The sequence below is a fragment of the Cryptomeria japonica genome, chromosome 3 (genome assembly GCF_030272615.1).
Source record: "Cryptomeria japonica chromosome 3, Sugi_1.0, whole genome shotgun sequence".
Classification (NCBI taxonomy): domain Eukaryota; kingdom Viridiplantae; phylum Streptophyta; class Pinopsida; order Cupressales; family Cupressaceae; genus Cryptomeria; species Cryptomeria japonica.
The window spans coordinates 151,280,240-151,302,563 of NC_081407.1; the positions used below are offsets into that span (position 1 = coordinate 151,280,240).

The following is a 22,324-nucleotide window of genomic DNA, read 5'->3' on the forward strand; positions in this document are numbered from 1 at the left end:
CATAAATTCTGAAAAACATTTTAGAACGTAAATTCTGAACATACAACATTGTTAATATTCAATAGACAATATGCAATTATGCATTCATAAATCAGAATTTCAATTCATTCACATTGTCAATATGCATATCAATAGACTCGGAGGTTAAATTTTCCCTACTTCTATCGATGCAGTTTCCCCCCATATTTTTCAATGGGGGTTTGGGGGCAGCACCCCCAAGGTGGGGTCAAGGGGCATCGCCCCTTGCGGGGTCAAGGGGCGTTGGGTGTTATTTTATATTGACTCGCCGAGTTTGGAGATTTTCTAATCTCTGTGTCAAAATGCCCAAAGGCTATACTGCTGCCATATAGTTTCATTGTCAAAATTATGAATTAAATTAATAAATTTAAAATTTAATTAATGTTATCTTTTAATTTTTTTTATTTTTAATAACAATTTGAATTAATAAGGGGCCTCTATTAGAAAATTTAAATAAAAAATAAAAAATACAACATTTTAAATTTTTTTAATATTTTTAAAGGGCCTTAGAATGGGGGACGTCTGGTCGTCCCCGGGATGGATTGGGGACGTCCCAGCCGTCCCCAGGACGTACGGACATCCCCCAGAGCTAGGGCAGGCGTCCCCCCGTTTCAGGGATGTCCCCTCAAAAAACAAGGCAATTTGGGGACGAGGGGAAACGTCCCCTGGCCATCCCCGAAACGTCCCCAGGACGGGGACGGGGGTTTTCAGGTCGGGGACGCGTCCCTGGGTAACTCTGATATATATATATATATATATTCAAACGTCCCCTGGCCGTCCCCGAAACGTCCCCAGGACGGGGACGGGGGTTTTCAGGTCGGGGACGCGTCCCCGGGTAACTCTGATATATATATATATATATATCACTGCAATTCGGTTTTATAAAAAAAAGAAGTAAATAAGTAACTGCACTTCTGATTTTTGGAAAAGGGTTGAGTTGTCTGCAATTTTTTTTTAAAAGAAAAGGAAATTATACATCTTATTTCTGCTATGACCCTGCTGTCAGCTCATTCTTGAACAGCGAAACCTTTGTTTCCTTCATAAAAATTTAGGGCAATCTGTAGATACTTTAAGTTCTTAAATAGGACTCCTATTTAGCATGTATCTCTATATCTATTTGTGAAATAATTTCACTATTATAAATCCTTAGACTGTGGCAGCAGTCTTCTTGATATTTGGGTAAATTTATACAGAAAACCTTGAATATGAACAATTGTCACGTTTGTTTAAAGTAAATTAAGTCTAAATTTTGAAGCATCTAGTAGTACTTATACGTATATGTGAAGGTATTTATACTTACGTTTAATGGTATATATACTTTGACATATACCTGTAAGTGTATTTCAGTATGGTTTATAACTGCATATTAATAGGGATAAACTAGTAAAGCTCCCAAACCATACCTCTCGGATTAGAGAGGGTGCTCTTCCTTAGACTTGAAATAAGAAGATTTCTTATCTCTTAAATGAGCATTTTCAGATTTGTCTAAGTCTGAAATAACATCAAAACAGCAGAATCAAACAATCTATCTAATTGAGATTTTCATCTCTAGATTTTGAAATAAACTAATACCCTAGCCTAGGAAGGTAGTGGGTAGAAGGGCACCGCTGTACTTCGATGCAGATAGCATCACCATTGAGAGATTACTCTCAAGATGCCAGGACAGCAGAGACATGTCAAACATGGCTTATATTCCCTACTTATGAGTTGGATGTACAGCTGGCGGCTCTTATGCCCCCTATTTTCCCATTCCAAGGATTTAGTTCAATCAATACCAATCTTTGCAATCATAAAAGAGAAGAAATTAATAGTAACTTTAAGAGTACTAGAGCTGTTAACAAATGAATGTTAAACATACCTATGGTCATAGTTCCTATATGAGTTCGGTCGAACCCATTTGACCACAGACAGCCGAGAAGTGTGGTGATCATTGACAACACGTTTAATCATGCTTGCAGTGTTTAAACCTTGGCCAAGGTGGTGTTACGTAATGCAAGCTACTGTCAGATTACTAGTACCAAATACACCTCTAGTCAGGAGCGTCATACTAGTTGGGGGTTACCCATAGTGTATGGCCGACTAGCATGTGTAGGTCTTACACACCAAGTCTCAGATGGCATTGAATTCCACTTCCTGTTACCTCCCTGCAAAGGGTAGGGCCAATCCAGTTGGATATGGCACGGCGGACTAGTAAGTCCATGGTTGGGTGGAAAAGCGCTCTGATGATACTTTCCCTCCTCAGTGGTATCTTGATAAAGTTATGAAGATCAGAATGTTAGCATCAGATGAAATGTACTCTCTAACCCTCTCTCTTTCATTTAATGCAATGTTTAGTTACTTTCTTATCTTACGTTTATGTATGGTTTAGATCAATAGAATTACTTTCAGATGTTGTAATCTCAAAACAAAAAAAACCTCTTCCTTTATATGTTAAGTTGCAATGTTCGTGTTAACGGTTTTATTCTTTTCAGCATGTTACATTTATGTTTAAATGCTTAAATACATTTTAGCATGTTATTTCGTTTTAGCATGTTACACATCTGCTACCCTTCAACCAAAAATGAACACCAAAAACATGATTTTCTTTATATATTGCAATTGTGTGACCTAATTCAGCCATCACTGCTATTTTTAGTGCCGTTGGGATATGAAAAAGGTGGCACTACAAATTTGAGTGAACAAAGGGATGTGAAAAAGGCGTGACTACGAATTTGAGTGAACAGAGGTATGGGTCTTCAATGATAATTATTTGACTAATGTATTAAAAGTATAGAATTGTTTGCCATAAAATATATTTGTCTATGTTTCAAGTGCATTGTCTATGTTTGCTATGATTTTTATCCCAGCAAGATATATTTACAGATTGTCAATTGTGGTATCATGATCTTATTTAGTGTTGGAAATATTAGACTTCCATTTGATTAAGTTTTTCTTCAATTTGATTAAGTCTTCCTTAAATCCTAGATGTCTTCTTCACCTTCCCGAGCAAAATCCAAGATTAACACATCAAATTTGTTTACCTCTTATATAGTCTCCAAATCTTAATCCGTTGGTTGTATTCCGTAAGTCATATTCATAAATAATACAAATTTAAAAAAAAGGAAACTGGCTACACATTCTAACTCATCTTGTCACATCCTATAGCTGTATTAGGGGGCATTTAATCACTTCATTGTGATGATTTTGAATGTCTCTATGTATAAATGACGAAACATAAAAAATTGTTCCCTTGATTGTATATTATTTCTCATGTTGTTTGTGGTCAACATGCACACATGCAATCAAGTCTTGACTCTTACCATTTTTCTCAAACAGTGGATTATATCAAAACACCAATATCATTTAATAATTGAGAAAAGAAACCGTGAAACATTTGTTGGGGTATTCTTGTGTAGATTGGTAAAACTTTGGAAGATATATTTGTGGATGGAAATCATTTTTTGGGTTAGCAAATAAGAGAGCAGAAGAGTAGCTACAGCCACAATGGTCAACATGTTAAAAGCTAAATGGACGATGACGAGAGAATAAGCTTTCATAACTAAATAGGATGCAATAAATTACAACTGTATTACTAAACAATATTATTGATCAGCTGTTTTCTTCATGTCCCCAAGTTCTTTGCAGGCAAATTTCATCACAAATATTTGCCAGTTCATAGTTTATTCCAAAACCCTAATTTTTTTTTGCCAATTTAATATAGATATTCTCCTAAATCTATATAAAAAGAATTATTTTCTTAGGAATGGCCTAAATCTAACAAAAAATGTACCAAATTTCAAGGAAAGTGATAAATAATTTCTAATTTTTTTCCAAACCAATGAAATTGATACTTGGGCTTTGAAAATGGTTTCCCTAGATTGCTAAACTTCTGATTCGGGTTTGGGTTTGAAATTTTGCTGATTTCTTTTTTTCCCAGGTTTGGTATGGTTGGGTTTGGCTGTAATACACAAAATTAAGTACACAACACAGCTGATAATTAATAATTCAATGTCACATGTTAAATAAGTTATAATATCAGAGTAAACTTGCAGCCCAAAGCAATGAGTAGATATGGAATTTCAAATGAGTGAGGAATGAATGTAGTTTTGCTTTTGTATTGTGTTGTGACTTTTTAGGGTCGGCATACAATATTGGATAGAAAACACTACAACCTATGTACAGATTTTCTGCATTACAATCTACGCAATGCCAGCTCTGTTATGCAATCCAAAGCTCTACCCAAAATCTTGTCAAATCAGGTGCATCAGTCATAGAAAATGGTTCACACAATATTGGATAGAAAATAAGTTTCGACCCTCACTCTAGAAATACACTGACATATTCTAAGATCGTGAGTTATTCTCCCATGTTTATTTTTTCAAGCTATATATTCAAACGGAGTGTTCCCTGTGACCACAATTAACATAACAAAAAATATATTACAATTCACAGATTAAAAATACTGGGAAAGTTAAGATTTTGGGATCAAAAAAAAAATGCGGAACGACACAATCACAGGCCCATGGATAAGTGCCTTGAAATTGCATTCCAATAGCATCGTCCTCTAAAAATAAAGTAGAAAGCATCTAGCACTAATAAGAAAGCTAGCAACTCACATTCTTCAATGTAAGTATAATCTCGCTAATGAATGTCAAAACAGTATCATCCATGCTTGCACCTTTTTCCTGCACTCCATATAGTAACTAACATAAGATAAAGCTGTGTACAAGCTTTAGTCTACTAACTGTAAAAAATTCCCTGTACTTTCTAGGACTCAGTTTAATGTTCTTTCATAGCTTTAGATATGATAACTAGAAAATCACAAGACAAAACCCATAGATTCATAAGTGCAATAGATGAAATAGAAAAAGCTGTTAAAAACCAAAAAAACCCACTCAGATAAAAGCAGGATGCGAAGTAACACACAGATAGATCAATACATCATCTGTATTAAATGATCTTTAAAGCAATATTCTTATGGCCAAAACATCAAACACGCCTATTAATAAAAGCCCAGAATCAGGGTTATTACAGACAAAAATTCCAAATGAATCAAATAACAATCTTAATGCCAATTAAGTTTCAGTAAAAAGACATTCTTCCTAGAACTCCTGACCTGTAAAATATAAAGAATTAGATGATGCAAGCAATCCAGGCGCCTCTTCCTGATGGAAACATCATGCAATGCCTTTACACCAATTATAAGGTTGACCACTTCAGACAATTTCCTGGGAAGGAACCACATATGCTCCTGTGTCAAAATATTCTTTCTATTTTCAGCAGGACAACTACAAGACTCTTCAATTAGTTATTAATCGTTGACCGTAATGGAAAAAAAAAATCCATAAAACTATGAATGAAATCAGGCTGAGCATCAACAACAATTTTCAATAGTGTTGAAATAAAATGTACAAAGACTGTACAACAACAGTTTCAGTTCATACCTTGAAAATACCGTTTAAAACCTTGTAGGCTTTCTCCTGAACCATACCATCGGGATCCTATTATGATCTCCACAGTCAACAGAAACAGTTTAGCTTTTGAGAGGATGTAAAATCAAACCAAGAATATCAAAGCCAAGGCAAAACTACAAAGAGGTCCAAACCTGCAAGCCTGACTTAGCAACAGTAAAAAGTGTTATAACTTCATCTTCACCAAAGGCCTGAACAAGGGACAACCCTAAATCTAGTACTGTACACCTGCAATTTCCTCACAAGAATGCAACAAATGATAAGCAATGATCTAGAATATAAAAAGGACAAACTATAGAAAACCAAGAATAACACATTTATAAACAAGGTATTTTTTCTACTTTATTTCAGCGATAAGAGACTCCTGCATTTACACTTCAAAATCTTAAAAACTTGAGGTTTTTTAATTGCACACTTCCTGCACATGTGACACGAGTACCTGAATGTTTGCCACAAACTGTACCAATACCTATCTATTCCATCAAAAAAATCTCAAACCATCCTTATTTGTTCTTATTAGAAACATTACAAAAAACCCATAAGTTGGTCAAAGTTAGTTTAATTCAAATATCAGTAACATTTTATGTTACAAGTATATTTTGAATGCTTACTATAACCAGCAATTGCACCCAAGAAAAGGTGTGCAACGTACCTTCACTAATGACAATGTTCTCTACCTTTATAACCAGAGATAATACTGATACAGGATGCCATTGGGCTTATACAGAGACCACGGTTTCATGAACAAGTTGCAGGAAGTTTGCTTTCATAAGACATCATCCCAGTTTTTTCAATTTCAGAATTATGTGTGATAACTATTTCACAAGAGACAGATCGAATACTGTGACCTGCACTCTAGGGAGATAAAATCTTATGCATGGTTTTTCAAAAATCCTCCATCCATAATTTGCAGATGCCAAGCAGTGTAGAGGACATGTTTGGTAGATTTCCCATAGGTTTATTTGGTTACAATATCAAGCCATCATCATCAATTCACTTCCCCATCCAGAATATGATTTTGGTTTAATCCTGCATTGTCAAATTCAGCCTATGATAGATGATACAAATAATGCCCTAAATTGTAATATGAAAAGAAAAAGAAAACCTACACATAAACAACTAGAAGGATTGGTCTATGCATCCCTAGAGATTTCAAGATAAAATAAGGCCAGGTTGTAACTCATTCTTGAGAGTTAGCAAAACTGCCTTTAGGTCAAAAGCCCACTGGCTGCAAAGGGGTGCACTAATTTAAATATAAAGTTGGCAATACTTTTGACAAGAGGATAATCTTGTAAGAAAAACTATTTGCAACAAGAGGGGCTAGACTATAGAGAGACTTCTGCTACACTAGCAAAGATGGTCACATTTCAGTTGCATCTACCCAAAGCAGCCCAATTTGATTGAAAGGTGTATCAGGTGGAAGTGAAGAGTACCTTCTTGAATAGGGCTATGATGAGAAGATTTATATGGTCCAACTTGAAGGGTTTCAAACTTTCAAGTACCTAGTAGTGATCATCTAGCTTGTAAAATTCTTAAATCCCTATGTAGGCTAGCAGACTCTGTGAGCATGGTACACAGAAATTTATCAAGATAATTGAAGTTTTGGATTAAAAACAAGTCTCTTTGACACGAATCTGTATGTCACAATAGATGGTGATGGCAATGTGATTCTAGTTGTTTCTGTTGGTAACATTACCATCAGGGAAAGCAGGGGCCACTCCACTGTGTTGAATAAAACATGACTTATATTATGCTTTTGACATGACTGATCTAGACCTTCTATAATACTCCATAAGTATAGAATTCTACCAACGTGACCATTTTATTTTCATGGCTCAATGCAAGTATGTAATGATTTTTTTGGAATGATTTCATGTGAAAAATTGCAATCCTAAAAATTCACCTATGGAGGTTGTGTTGAAATTGTCATCCTATAATGATTCATCAACAGTCAATGAATCACTCAACAAACAATTGTTTGATGTATCATGTATCTACATGAGCAGATCTTTGATTTGTTTTTAGTTATCACTCTTGGTTTTTAGCAGTTCAAGCTTGTTAAATGGCAAGTAGCAAGATATGCCTTGAGATATGCCAAAGGTACTCAACTTTGACATTCTCTATCAATGGACAACAAATTTCAACCTGCCTCGCTATACTAATAAATTCTCCCAAGGCACCCAAAACACAATATATATTAGCACTTGCACCAAAAGGAGGTGCAATGGTTACGCCCATAGTAAGATATAGATGAACTATTTGAGATAAATAGGTGGTCGTCACATTCACTATATATACAAATCAGATTAAACCCTTTAAGAAGTAGTTATTATTTTGATGCAATGAACACTGAATTTTGCAAACAACAATATACTGAGCTTTTCTATTATTTATCACAAAAGGATCAGAGTCTATAAACAGCTGGAAAACTTTAGAATATAAACGGTACATAAAAACTGCATTTTGCTGCCATAACTCCTACAATAAGTGAAATCCCTGTAGAGAATCACAAGCCTATTAAAACACCCACATAGAGGAACCTGTTGATGTGTTTATTATGCACATGCGAACACAGAATAAAATACCAAAGTATCTTATCCTCTCTTGAACAAAGTTTCCCCGAATGCTGAAGATTTCGCCTAAGGATCAATTGAGGCAACTCCAAGGTTCTTAATGTAGGTTCTCTACATGCGGATAAGCTCTTGCAGTATGATGTGATTTATGCTGGAATCACAAGGTGACTTACATTCGATGACCTGAGCGTCTAATTTACTTTGGATATCACTGGAACGTGGGTCTTTACTGATCTTTGATTTTTTAAAAAGGGAAAAAAGGATAAGGGTTGGAGAGGAATCTAATTCTAACACTAAGAATGTAGGAGCAGTGGATGACCTTTGATCAAACTCTAACTAAGTCTTGCTTTGACATGCTATGATTATCTCCACAAGGCTAGTGTGATCCTCTAAGGGTAGCTTTATGTTGTTCAGATCACCGCTACAAGCATAGACACCATCAAGTTGATGCATATCAATGAAGAAGCGATAATTGAAGTTAAGCTTAAGCTGAATGATTCCAGTCGACTACACAAGGTAAGTTTGCAATCAACAAACCGCTAGGAGTATGGATATACAAATTTCTTCCATTCATCTAATAACATGAAATTAAATTTGAGAAGTATAGAGACCATGCAAATTGTAGAATCAACACATAGAATTCACCATTCCTTCAATGAAGTTTACATGTCTTTTGCAACAATGTCTTGGCAACAATCTTTGCCTTCTCTTTCTACTCTACTCTAAAATGCTTTCTACTATTGGGCTACTAGTTATTGACTATCTCTCTTTTTGCTAACTCCTAACTATTAACCTTAACAAATGAAGAGCCAGGGCTTTATATAGAGAGCCCTTCACAAATTGATGGCTCTGATTGACTTAGAATTAATGGCTAGGGTTACAAGATGAAAACCCTAATTAGGGTTTGTTACAACAAACTCCTTAGCCAATGAGAAAATTACATTCAAGGAGTTGACATGCCGAGGTGGACCAATCCCACTGGAGGAAAAATGACTGGGATGCCACCTTATCTGACGTCTGTGTCTTGGTTGATCCTCCTTTGTCTTTTGACGCAATGAATGATGTATCTCCTTGACTCCCATGTGCTTGATGAGGCTTCCTCACTATCAAGTGTTCTTTCTCTGGTAGCATACCTCGCCTTGAAGTGTTGGTAAGGTCATTCATCTATGTCATCATGTGGTTCCTTTGTATGGCCAAGTGAAGGTTTTGGAGATAGCTGGTAACTCCTCGAACACTTGTAGTCTTCCAACGCTTCAAAACACCTTGAGTCCTCCTTTATGTATTTGGAATGTCCTTGATGATGATGGGCTTGGACTAGGTCGTCCTTGTCCTGGCCTGATTTTCTTCCATCTACAAAAACAAACTAAAAGGTGATTAAGTACACATGATATATTTATCTTAACATAGCATTTCTTACCTGAAATCATCAACAGGACAGGCCCCATAATAAAATTCGCTCAGGACCCTTTGGAAGGGTCAGGAGCGAAATTTGACAAAGTTGCTCAATTAGACCTCATTTTCAACATTACCTTAGGAAGATCAAGTCATTCGCCTCCAAAATTGCCTAGGAATAGGTTTTGCTCAAGGACCTAGGCAAAATATTAGACCTCCTAGGAATTTCGCTCTAGACCCTTTGGAAGGGTCAAGAGCGAAATTTTGCTTTTTAGGCTTAATTCACATTCCTTTAGCCTTGAACTTCTCTTGGCCTTTGAATCGCTTTCTCCTGAAGACATCATTGATTTGACCCCCAAAAAGACCAAAAAAGAGGATTTCGCTTTGTACCTTGGCCAAGGACAGGACCTATAAGGAATTTCGCTCTGGACCCTTTGGAAGGGTCAAGAGCGAAATTTGCATTTTAGCTCAAATTTCATCATCTCCTTGCCTCAAATCTCTTCTCAAGGAAAGAACACATTAATCTCTTCCCAACCATGCCATAGGAACAAAAATCTTGGTTTCAAAAGTAGAGCAAAATAGAGGTTTTAAGGATTTCGCTCTGGACCCTTTGGAAGGGTCAAGAGCGAAATTCTTCCTTAGGCTCAAATTCTATCCTTTTCTTACTCCAAATTGCCTCCCAAGGCAAGTATATACTAGTCTTCTCTTTGCCAAGGCTTGGGAATCCATCTCTTGATCTCAATCATGGGCAAACTAGGTGATTTTGAGAATTTCACTCTAGACCCTTTGGAATATACTAGTCTTCTCTCTACTAAGGCCTGGGAATCCATCTCTTGATCTCAATCATGGGCAAACTAGGTGATTTTGAGAATTTCGCTCTAGACCCTTTGGAAGGGTTAGGAGCGAAATTCATGATTTGCTTGATTTCTCTCACTTAGCTCTATCCTCCTCACTTTCTTTTACCTGGACTCTCATCTTTGGATCCCTCTCTCATGAAAGCAACACTTGTTCGACCCCTAAGAAGGCCTAAAAGGAGAAATTCGCTCAAAACCATGGCCAAGGACAGGACCTATTTAGAATTTCGCTTTGGACCCTTTGGAAGGGCCAAGAGCGAAATTCAAGTTTTAGCTCAATTCCTTCACATTTGGTGATCACAAACCATTCAAAGGCATGCCTAGGGGTATCTTCAAACTCAATTCACCTTGATCAACTTTTGTCTTGACACAAAATTTGAAGAAAAAAGAGATTTTGAGATTTTCGCACTGGACCCTTTGGAAGGGTCAGGAACGAAATTCAAGTTTTAGACTTGATCCTTCATTTCCTTAGCTTCAAACCACCTCAAAAGGCAAGAATACATCACTCCACCCTCAATTACGTCATAGGAACCAAGGCTTTGACCTTACCAAAGGAGAAAATAGGTGCTTTGAAGAATTTCGCTCTGGACCTTTGGAAGGGTCAGGAGCAAAATTCATGTTTTAGACTTGATCCTTCATTCCTTCACTTTTAATCACTTCCTAAGGCAAAAACATGTTGATCCACTTCCAAATATGCCCAAGGAACTAAAATGTTGGCCTAAACAAGGAAGAAAATGAGGTTTATGGGGAATTTCGCTCTGGACCCTTTGGAAGGGTCAGGAGTGAAATTCCTATTCTAGGTTGGTTTCTCACTTCTTCCATTCAATCCACCTTCAAACTTGATCAAACTCACCCCTCCTCACCACAATCAAGTCTATTTGCCATCCACTTAGCTCAAAATCCTCACTTTTCAATGCCTTAGGCAAAATAGAGGGTATTGAGGATTTCGCTCTGGACCCTTTGGAAGGGTCAGGAGCAAAATTCTCATTCTAGGTTGATTTTCACCATTTCATCGCCTCAAACCTCCTTTCAAAGGCAAACATGCATCAAAGCCCTTCCAACAGGCCTTAGAAGACAACAAATTTGGTCATAACAAGGAGCAAAATAGAGGAAATGTGAATTTCGCTCTGGACCCTTTGGAAGGGTCAGGAGTGAAATTTTCATTTTAGGCTCATTTCTCACTTCCTTTCTCCTTTCCTTGGCTTGGATATAACTTGTTAGGCGGCCTTCCATCATCATCCAGTTCAAATTGGCATTCTCTTCAAGATTTTGTGAAAAAATAGGTTCTTATATGAATTTCGCTTTGGACCCTTCCCTTTGGAAGGGTCAGGTGCGAAATTCACCCTTTGGCTCAAATTTTGACTTCATCTCCCACATTTCTTCATCCACACAAGTGAATTGCCTTCAATAATACCTGGGACATGGGTTAGTTCTTAGCTTGGGTCAAGGTAGAATGTCTTATAAGGGAATTCGCTCTAGACCCTTTGGAAGGGTCAGGAGCGAAATTCCTATCTAGGTTTAATTCTCCTTGAAATTGACTTGACTTCGCTTTAGACTCAACCGTTAATGCATTTCCTTCCATAGTTTTGCAAATTCGTTCAACCACTCATTGACTTAGGTGAAATCTTAGGTCCTTTGTGAAATTTCACTCTGGACCCTTTGGAAGGGTCAGGAGCGAAATTCATGATTAGCTCAAGTTTCTTGACCTTTTCCACTCATCATGCTTTAAACTTGTCTTCTTGAATCCTCTCCTTGCCATCCAAGTCCATTATTTGATGTCCTTAATGAAGAAATAAGCAATAAGGAGGATTTCGCTCTCGACCCTTTGGAAGGGTCAGGGGCAAAATTGGCAATCATGTCCAAATTCCTCACTTTTCATTACTTCACCTTGTTGCAAACATTGATTCTCTCTTCACTACGCCATAAGGACAAGGTTTATGAGGCAAATTAAGACCAGGAAGGGAGATATTAGGAAATTCGCTCTGGACCCTCTGGAAGGGTCAAGAGCGAAATTGAAATTCGCTTTGGACCCTTTGGAAGGGTCAGGAGCGAAATTTGACATTTTAGTCTCTCCGTCAGGATTCATATATGGAATATAACATTTAAGTATCTTCTTTCTTATACTTTAAGTTATATTCCATATATATTGTCAGGATGTTTGAGAGTGGTTTCGGACCTCCAAGAGTTATAATGCAAAATCTAGTTTTTGGAGGATTCTTCAATTTTCCAGACTTAGTCAAATTTCAGGATCAAGATGACATTCCAGACTTAGCCAAATTTCAGTATATTTGAGGATCAGGATGATATTCTAGAATCCTTAAGGCGAATTCGCTCTGTCCTTGATGTAAGGGATGGGATCTAGGAGTACATTATGCATTCAACGAAGGTTTGATTTAGCAACTTGAAGTGCGACCGGATAGTACAAAAAACACCCTAGGAATGATCTAAATTATCCCTAATCACTCAATTGACGTCACAACAGAACCCTAACAGTTAAAAGTGGTCTTCTCAAGGCTTCTAAAAGCATAAATAAATACATAGTTTTATATGTCTATCCAAATGAATGTAGTAGAAAGGGCTCTGGGGATGCAATAAAAACTATTTGTGGCATATACTAGAAGTAAATTGTTTTTTAATTTATATATATCTACCTTTTCCTTTTTTTGAATGTCAAATGTTGGGTTCAGGGAAAAAGATCATTTAGCTCTCAATATCAGTTGCAGACATGTGTACCTACCACATAAACAATCATTTCTACTTTATAGACATAGTTCTTTCTAAAAATTGTAAAAATCTGTTGAACCTTTAAATTTTTGCTACCATAGGAGTCTCCCTTAATTTCACAATTAACAAATTCCAATGGCCGGTAAAGTTAAAGCAGATAATTTATAAGGGTGCGTGCATTTGTTTGACAAAAATTTTAATTGCAAAATGTATGTTAATTCCAAACATCAAAAAGATGTTTCTAGAGGAAAAGAATAAATTTAGGCTGTGGAAAAGTATAGTGAAAATACAATTCCATATTTCTCAGATGGTTTTCTATTTTTGAGCTTAAAAATATGCATTTTAAAACTGATAGGTGTAAGCAATTGTGACAGTTGTCACAAGCTGGAAATGAAAAGAAATATAGCCCTCCTTTTCATAGTTGTCATGTGTTCTCTTTTAGAAAACAATATAAGAGTAATTTCAATTTCTCACTGAACATACATCCTTTGTGCCAAATTGTTTATTATGCCTGGAATAATTTTCTTTTGCTGATACAGAGGTTTCTAATAATTTGTTTTCCCAAATTAGTTGCAACTATTATAAAACGTCAACTATACATATTACATATGACTACTCGAAATATACTGTAGAGAAGTTGTCATGATTTTTTTAACTACAAGTTCAAATTCCTCCACCGACATTAAAATATTCCAATATATTAAATTAATATTTGAGAACAATAAGGTTGTTCATATAAACATCAATGGGATTATGTAATACAATTTTTAGTTGATGACTTTCAATATCGTTTTGATTAACAATTGATTGAGGAGAGAGCACTCTGCAACTAGGGCACAAGTTTCGAAGGGGCCGCTGGTTGCAAGCCGCCACCACGTGCGAGGGCTCCTTGGCTTCGCTGGGCAGCCCTCGAACATTAACTGCGGGCGTACAGCCATCAATGGAGGCCAATAAAGATGCCCAAGGCAAGGATAAACCGTCCATTCCACATGCCTCTGAGAACGAGACGGAAGACCTTCAGCCAGGCGGTGGATAGCAAGCGGATTCTATTCCCGGATGATGCAAAATTTGACACTACGCAGCAGCATGAAGATGAAGCCCATCTTGCGAGAAAACAAGGTGAGGTCTCCCCCTCCAAGCGCATCATCATTAAACCTAATGGTTCAATGCTTTCTGCTATTTCTTCTGAGATTTCAAGGCTTAGGGATTCGGCTATTTTTTTTGCCGCTTTTGATGTAAATAATGTACCATCTCGTCAATACATGAACAAATGGTTGCAAGATGTGTGGGTCAACAAACTAGGGTTTCAATTTTCGTTTTGTAGAATGATTCAAAAGGGTTTGTTCTTAATTTTTTTATATAATAAAGAAAGCCAAAGCAAGATTGTCAACAAACAGTTCTGATCGGTAGGGAACTCGTCTTTCAGGGTTGTATGTTGGGACCCTGAGGCTTGTAATGATGAAATTTTTGCCCTGTCTTGTCCAAAATGGATAAACATTAAAAATATTCCCCCTTTTCTCTGGTCTTGTATAGATAGAATTGTCGAACCCTTGGGAAAAATTGTAAAAATTGACTCCTCCCCCTCGGTTCTCCCTCATCTTGATGCTAGGTTATTGATAGCCCTCAAACCAGGTATTGTTTACCCCGCCGAAATTGTTATCTGCCTTGACAATAAAACCTTTTGATGTCCAATTGAATACATGGGTGGCATAGATGCCTGTCATTACTGTAAAGTAAGTGGTCACTTTAGAAGCAAATACCCTTTATCGAATAAAAAATCCAACAGAGTCAAGACACCTTCTAGTCCTCCCCCCTCCGAGCCTCGGGTTGCTCCCTCTGAACCTCCTCCGTCTGTCCCTACTCATGATCCTTCCCCCACTCCCACCCAGTCTGATTTTTTTCCCCCGCCGCCGCCTACCCCTCACCCACTTGACCCCCCCCCCATCCTCCTCAACCCCCTCGATGGCTAACTCCATCTTGAACTACAGTAATACTATTAAAGAAGCCCTCTTCGCCACCCATCCCCTCGCCTTTTAACCCCTCTGAATTTGTTGATATCCCCAAACTCCACTCGGGTCCAAGATCCCAGAACGCACAACAACTAGTGTTGGAAAAATTAAGAAGAGTTGTTGAAGCTAGGAAAGTTCTTGAGCAAGACCTTCATAAGCAGAAATTGGAAATTGAAGCCTCCCCCGTGGCAGATACCTAACCTAGAGAACATGAATAGGGGTGCTCCACTTATAATAGATACCATTAGCAGGGCCTCGAACCAAGATCCTGAATTGTCTGCATGTAGGGGTCCTATTGGATTCAAAACTGATGAGATTTCTACCCTGGAAGTGGAAGCTGGTGGACCTACTGTGGATGAGATCTTAGTAGACCCTTTAGATGCATCCATTGGCCCAGAGGCCACTAGGAGAGACCTTGCTAGTAATACCTATTGTACTTCTAGCACCCCTATTGATGCCCTAAAGGCAGAGCAAACTGCCACACAAGAAACGAGGATCATCATGGACCCCTTCACTCCTGGAAACACTAACTTTGAACAAGGCTCGACAGATACACAGGAAGGGTTTACTATTGTTAAAAACAGTAAGGCTAGAAGGAAGAGATCCCCCAAGAATAGTAAAGATAGTGCCTCCAGGAAGGAATCCCTTGGCCCTGAACAGATATCCGAGGCAAGGAAGAAGAGAGATAGACCCTACTCTTCTATTGCATTTGATGCTAGCAATATCACAAATAAAGAGGAATGGCCTAAATGTTTTGAGGGATTTAAATCCCAACCGGACCCTACCCAACAAAGTGAATCATGCTGAAAACAATCTCTTGGAACATCAGGGGCCTTGAGGCCCTTGATAGGAAATATATCATCAAAAGATTCCTTAATGGACATAAGGACATGGATTGCCTCCTCCTTTTTAGAGCTAAAAGTTGTGGGCTTCACCCTGCAAATCGGCCTTAAATGTATTTGGAGGGAGGCTACTTCCTTTCATACTAACCATGCCAAGGGTAAAGGTGGCATAGCCATACTACTTAGTCCTAGATGGACTAGCAAAGTGATCAATTGAGGGCAATCCTCCTGTGCCAAGGCTATCTGGGTTTCTATTCAACTGGAAGACCAAAAGTTTGGAATCTGCTTTGTATATGCCCCTAATGACTATAGAGAGCGGGGGGATTAGTGGAACTGGCTAGCAGGGTTGGAAGACATCCCTTCAATTATAGGGGGGGATTTCAATATGATTGAATCAGCCAATGACAAAAAAGGTGGCAACAAATTTGAATGGAAGGGTATGGAAAGGTTGCAATGGGACAGAATGATCAATAAACTACATCTTGTTGACCCTATTGCTGGAAGAAAAGACCAATTGAACACTGTATGGTTCACCTGGTGCAACTACCAACAACTGAATAAGAGAATCTATTGCAGGCTGGACAGACTTTACTTCAATAAAAGCCACTTTGATATTGGCAAAGGAGCCAATGTAGTTCACTACTCTATCTCCCCTTACACACTGTCAGATCACCACCCCATAATAATGGAAATTGATCTCTCCCCATCTGATCACCTCCCCTCTTCAAGACCTCCTTCCTTCACCTTAAACACTAGACTCTTGGAGGATGAGGATCTTTGCTTTGCCCTAGCCTTCATCAGACTTTTTAATATGAAAGATCAGAACCGACTCTCTAAGATTGATAAATGGAACCTGAACATTAAAAGCAAGACCACTCTCTGCCAAACAGTAGGGAAAAAGAAAGCCAAGGATACCAGGTGGATAGAAAGGTTGCTCCAGGAAGACCTTTGTATCGCAAAGATGAATCTTCAGAACTCTCCTAATGATGAAAACCTTACTAACACTCTGGTGTCAATCAAAGACCACCTTAGGAAGATCCAGAATGAGAAAATTAGAGGGTTGAAAACCAGGACCAAATTAAATTGGTTGGACTCGGGAGACAAGGGCTCAAAAATTTTCTTCCAATTGCTTAAAGTCAAAGAGGCAAAAGAGAACATAAATGCTATCTGGGATAACAATACCCATATTACAGGCTCAGAGGAGATCCTAAAGTGCTTCACCTAGTTCTACCAAAATCTATTCACTGTAGAAGAGTTAAATGCTGAATATAGGGCTGCCAGGGAGCTCATTAAGGAATTGATCCCAACTAAGCTTAATGCTGAGGATTACGAGTTTGTAGGGAAAGCCATCTCAAAAGAGGAAATTGTAAAGGCCATCTCCTCAATGGGCAATGACAGGTCCCTTGGACCAGACGGCTTTCCGGTGGAATTTTATAAGAAAAACAATAGGTGGATTGTAGGTGACCTCCACGACCTATATCTGGAAGCTATTAGCAAAGGAACCCTGGGCAAAGAAATCAACCAAAGGGGTCATCAAGCTCATTCCTAAGGAGGGGGACAAGACATTGCTAAAGAATCGGAGGCCTATCACGCTACTAAATGTATCCTATAAGATATTGGCCAAAGTGGTAGCTAACAGGTTGATTAAAACTCTGCCAAAAATAATCAGCCCCACCCAAACAGGTTTTGTTAAAGGCAGATATATCCTAGAGAAATTGGTAAGCTGCTGGGAATCTCTTGAGTGGGCTAAGGACTCAGGACAGAATGGGGCCATGTTGTTGATTGATTTTGAAAAGGCATATGATAGAATAGAGTGAAGCTTCATAATTCAAATGTTAGTTAGTTTGGGGTTTCCGGAGACATTTTGTAAGGTAGTTCAAACATTACTCTGTGATGCCAATGTTGTTGTTGATGTAAATGGGAACAGATCTGGTAATATTCTTCTTTCCAGATCAATAAGACAGGGCTGTCCACTTGCCCCGGCCCTATTTGTACCGGTTGCTAATGCTATGCACTATGTTCTTAAGGACTGCAGTAAAACCCCCAAGGTCAAAGGCATCTCTCTCCCTAATAAAGAAGAAATCATCAATGTCCAGTTTGTTGATGATACAGCTATTCTGTTAACCTTGGATGAGGAAAATTTATCCTCTCTGCTATATAATATTGAAATCTTTTGTAAGGCCTCAGGCAGCAAAGTTGCTCTCCATAAATCTACCTTGCTAGGATGGACCAATTCCCCTCCTAACTGGATGTCCAAATTTGACTTGAAATGGGGAGGACAGAACACGATCACTAGATATCTGGGTATTCCCTTCTCTGTCTCCCCGAATCTGAAAGAAATGTGGGAGTGGTTCAAGAATAAGGTGGATTAAAAACTTACCAAATGGAATAGGAACTTCCTCTCCCTGGCAGGTCGGTTTCAAGTCTGTCAAAAAATCTTGTCGTCATATAACATCCATTGCTCCTCAGCTTGGCTATTCAGTAATTACCGGTTCAACTATCTTCAAAAACAAATTAGGAAATTTCTATGGTCAGATGGGAAGGGGAACAGGAAACAGCATGCTGTTAAATGGGATTGGTGTGTTAGATCTAAGATGCAGGGGGTATGGGCCTCAAAGACCTTAAAACTCAAGGAATTGCCATGGCTGCCAAATGGATTTTTAAAGCCCTTGATGGCTATGAACCTTGGAAAATTCTGATCAGACACAATATACATCGCTCCACCCCTAAAAAGGCAAAAAATTGGAAGAACTTGCCCATGGGGGACCTGATTGCTGGTAATTTCGAGATCTCTCCTGCGGGATCGGAAGTCTTCAAGTCTATATGGAGGGCTTGGAACCATGTCAGACAATTCATCAGCAATAGGGGCATTGTTGATAATAAGGAATCTCTCAACTTGGGCAGATCTATATGGTGGAATACTCTACATAATGGAAAGCAAGTGGCCTGTCTTCAAGGGTGCTCTGCCTTGAAGTGGCACAACTTAGGACTGGTTACTTTTGAACACATCCTGAAAGATGGTACCCTGATCTCTTGGGATGCCCTTAGCTCTGAATTCAACCTCCCCATCTCCCAAGCCAGAACCTACAATGTCCTCAAGTCTACACTCGATCCCATCCTCTCCTCACCTGTCCCTTCTTCACTCTCCCCAATCTCCTCCCTCTATTGGAGAGATGGCTCCACCCTTCCTCTAATAAAGGCCAAATTGATCTACTCTACCCTTGTTGATTCCGAAGATATTCTAACCCATCTCAACAATATCTGGAACCTCACCTGGGATTCTAAAAAGTGGCACACTAGTCTCTTGAGATTCTGGTATAATCCGACTGAACCAAAAAAGAAATTCTTTGCCTAGAAACTTTTGCTTCACAAGTTCCCGCTTAAAGATAATAATGGCAACCCCCTACTGTGTAAACTGTGTCGTCTCCTTGAGTCTGTGCTTCATATTTTCTTTGAATGTCATTTTGCCAAAGAGGTATGGAAATTGTTTGGCTTCTCAGTTGATAATAAATGTCTTTCTATTGAAGAGGTGGTACTTGTTATGTTAAAGGTGGCAAGAAATGTGCTAATCGTTTTTGGTTTGTTCTCTCCTTGGAAATTCTTTGGATCATTTGGAAATCTAGGAATGATGATGTGTTTATTGGAAAGGGTAGATACCTCACTGAGTCTCTTAGGAGACTCATTCGTTACCTTGTTGCTATGCAGGTCACTGTGGTTCTACGGTTGGACGAGGACAAATTTGACAGATGGCTGAATGATGGAACAACTCTTATCTTCATCTGAGAACTATCCCATGGCTTCACTTGGGACCATATGGGAAGCAACAAGACACACTTTGAGCAGGCGCTAATGAGATTTATGCAGGAGATGGAGGCAAGACAGCAGAGAGAGGATTTTATTGAGCTGGAACTGGAAGGTCAGCCTTCCCACCCCTTTAGAGACTAGTTCGCTGAAGGCAATGTAATGGTGTGGTGCGAGGGTGAGCTAGGATGGACTGCATGGCTACCCCCCATGGGAGACAATATTGATCCTGACAACTCCTTCCTATTTAGTTAGTTGACAATCCTCTATGATATATTTTGTATATGGGACATCCAATTCTGTAATTTTGTATTTCAGCTGCATCTTGTGTATAAGGCCACATAATATGGCACGCTGACCTTCCTGACATGGTTTTATTGTCACTATAAGATCTAAATGCTAGCTGGCTGTGTGTTCTCCAGCCTAGACTTCTGAATTTTGTAATGATATTTTATGATACTTAATACAAAAAAATATCGTTTTAATTATATTAATATAATATAAAACATAATGGTGTATTATTTTATTTAGTAAAAACTAAAAAACAGAAATATGATAATCTTGTCCTTTATTTCCATTCATGTAAACACTAATAATATTTATTACGATTTTTAATTGGATAAAAAAAGAATTAGCGAATCAATCAACCAACTCTACTCACTTCTCTGATAATGAATGTGACAATAACCTCTTCATCTCAAATAGTTCATCCATATCTTACTTTCTGTGTAACCATTGCACCCCCTTTTGCTGCAAGGATTACACCAATATTAAATTGCATATAAATTAACATGATAGAGTACAATTTATTATGTGCATAGAAGATACATTATTTTTATTTATTCTTTTTGTATATAAAGATATTTAAAATATGTTGTATTATAATTTCATTTTTTGTGTATAATATATTTCACGTGATATTTCAAAATATACTCAAATTCAGCCTTTCTTTTTCTTTTTGTATATAAAGATATTTGAAATATGTATTATAATTTCATTTTTTGTGTATAATATATTTCATACGATATTTGAACTCAAATTGATCCTTTCTTTTTCTTGTCACGGGATCAAGAACACATGGGTATGCATGTGTGCTTCTTTGTTAGTTTTAAGGCATATATTGAATAGAAAAAACAAGTTAATTTGCGTCCATCAATGTAAGTGAAGATAGGGAAATATAATTTTGAGAATGTGAACAAATCTCTTGATGCATTTGTATATGATCGGTAAGCACCCATCTATACATAATGAAGGTGCAAATGTATTAGGCTAGATTACATTGTAAGTATGTATCTAAAATGATATGAATAGAAACTTTCTACTATGAAATTCTTATTTGGTAAAAGAATTAACATAACATAAAAATGAATCACAAGAATTTAACTTTCATTATGTATTCCAAGTACTACAGCTCATAACCCAAATCCGAACATTTTAAATCAAAGAAAACAAAGGTAAAAAAAAGTGAAAACTGATAAATTATTATTGCTGTTCCAGTGGGTTAGAGAGCAGTGTGCAAAAATTCATAACAGTGCCATTGTTCCGAAAATCGGGAATGTCCACAATCCTCAATGGGTTTGCAGACTGGCTCCTCTTAGATAATAAGTATAGTATTGTTATTATCATCATAGAAGCCATTGCAGGAGAAGAATTACTTACAGAAACTTATATCTATGCTATTCTCCTACATACACACTCCCAATGTAGCACATCTCCTTAGGTGTCTCATATGCAAACTACAATGTTGTGCATGTACCTAAGTAAATTTAAGTAAAGTGTAACTATATCCAAGATGAATAAATAATTACACCAACGCCCTCACCTACAAGGCAGAGCAGATCAGGAGATGTTGAAGATCAGTTGTAGTTCCATTGATTATCTTCCACACTTGACAACAAATACTATTCCCAAAAGCCCTAGATTTCATAAACCTAAAACTAGCGTTGTATTACCAATCATATCGGACAAACAATAAGCAGTGCGACTGCAGGCAATATAGAGAGCATCGGTCCTGCTGATGGGTGTTTTATGACCACAACAACATAGAATAAAGTGCCAAAGGACACTCTATCCTCTCTTGAGCAAAGACCCCTCGTATGCTAAGATTGTGAAGATCATAGAGGCGACTCCAAGATTCCTACTCCAAACTTGCGGCTTTATGTTGGATATGAGCTCGTTTGGCTTGATGTAATATGCTTGTAACACAAAGGGACTTACGCTTGGATCATTCTTTCACTTCCTTGCTATGTTTGGAACTTGATCATCAAATATTGCAATTTTGTGAAGCCTCTCTCTTTGAACAAACTCGAAATATACTGAAAGTAAAAAGGGGAAAGGGTTAGAGAATCTATTCTACTCCTAAGGGCAATGATATCAATGGATAGTGCTCCAATGGATGAATTCCAAAAAAAACAAGTTCTGCTTCGCCAAGATCAACTACAACCCCACAAGAACCGGTGCAATCTTCAAAGGGTTATGCAAAGAATTTTCATATCATAATGAACACCATCATAACAAACAATGCGCATTCAATGATTGAAATTAAGCATCCATATAAAAGGCTCAAGCTAACTTTACACTGCAACTTATAATCAATAAGATGCAAAAGCCAAAAAGTATGAGCTATGGAAATTCATCAAACACCATCACATTCTCCATTAA

At 37.8% G+C, this 22,324-nt stretch overlaps 1 protein-coding gene across 3 annotated transcripts in view; it reads right to left on the bottom strand.

Annotated features, from left to right (window-relative positions):
* The window catches only part of LOC131067795 (uncharacterized), a 149,655-nt gene that overhangs the window by 49,364 nt on the left and 77,967 nt on the right, over positions 1 to 22,324 (bottom strand). For all 3 annotated transcript variants that reach the window (XM_058002951.2, XM_058002950.2, XM_059218118.1), the window contains exons 9-12: positions 5,603 to 5,696; positions 5,442 to 5,498; positions 5,114 to 5,248; positions 4,614 to 4,682 (exon numbers count right to left, since the gene is read on the bottom strand). In XM_058002951.2, the coding sequence (XP_057858934.2) occupies positions 4,614 to 4,682; positions 5,114 to 5,248; positions 5,442 to 5,498; positions 5,603 to 5,696 (355 nt within the window). The remainder of the gene's footprint in view (positions 1 to 4,613; positions 4,683 to 5,113; positions 5,249 to 5,441; positions 5,499 to 5,602; positions 5,697 to 22,324) is intronic.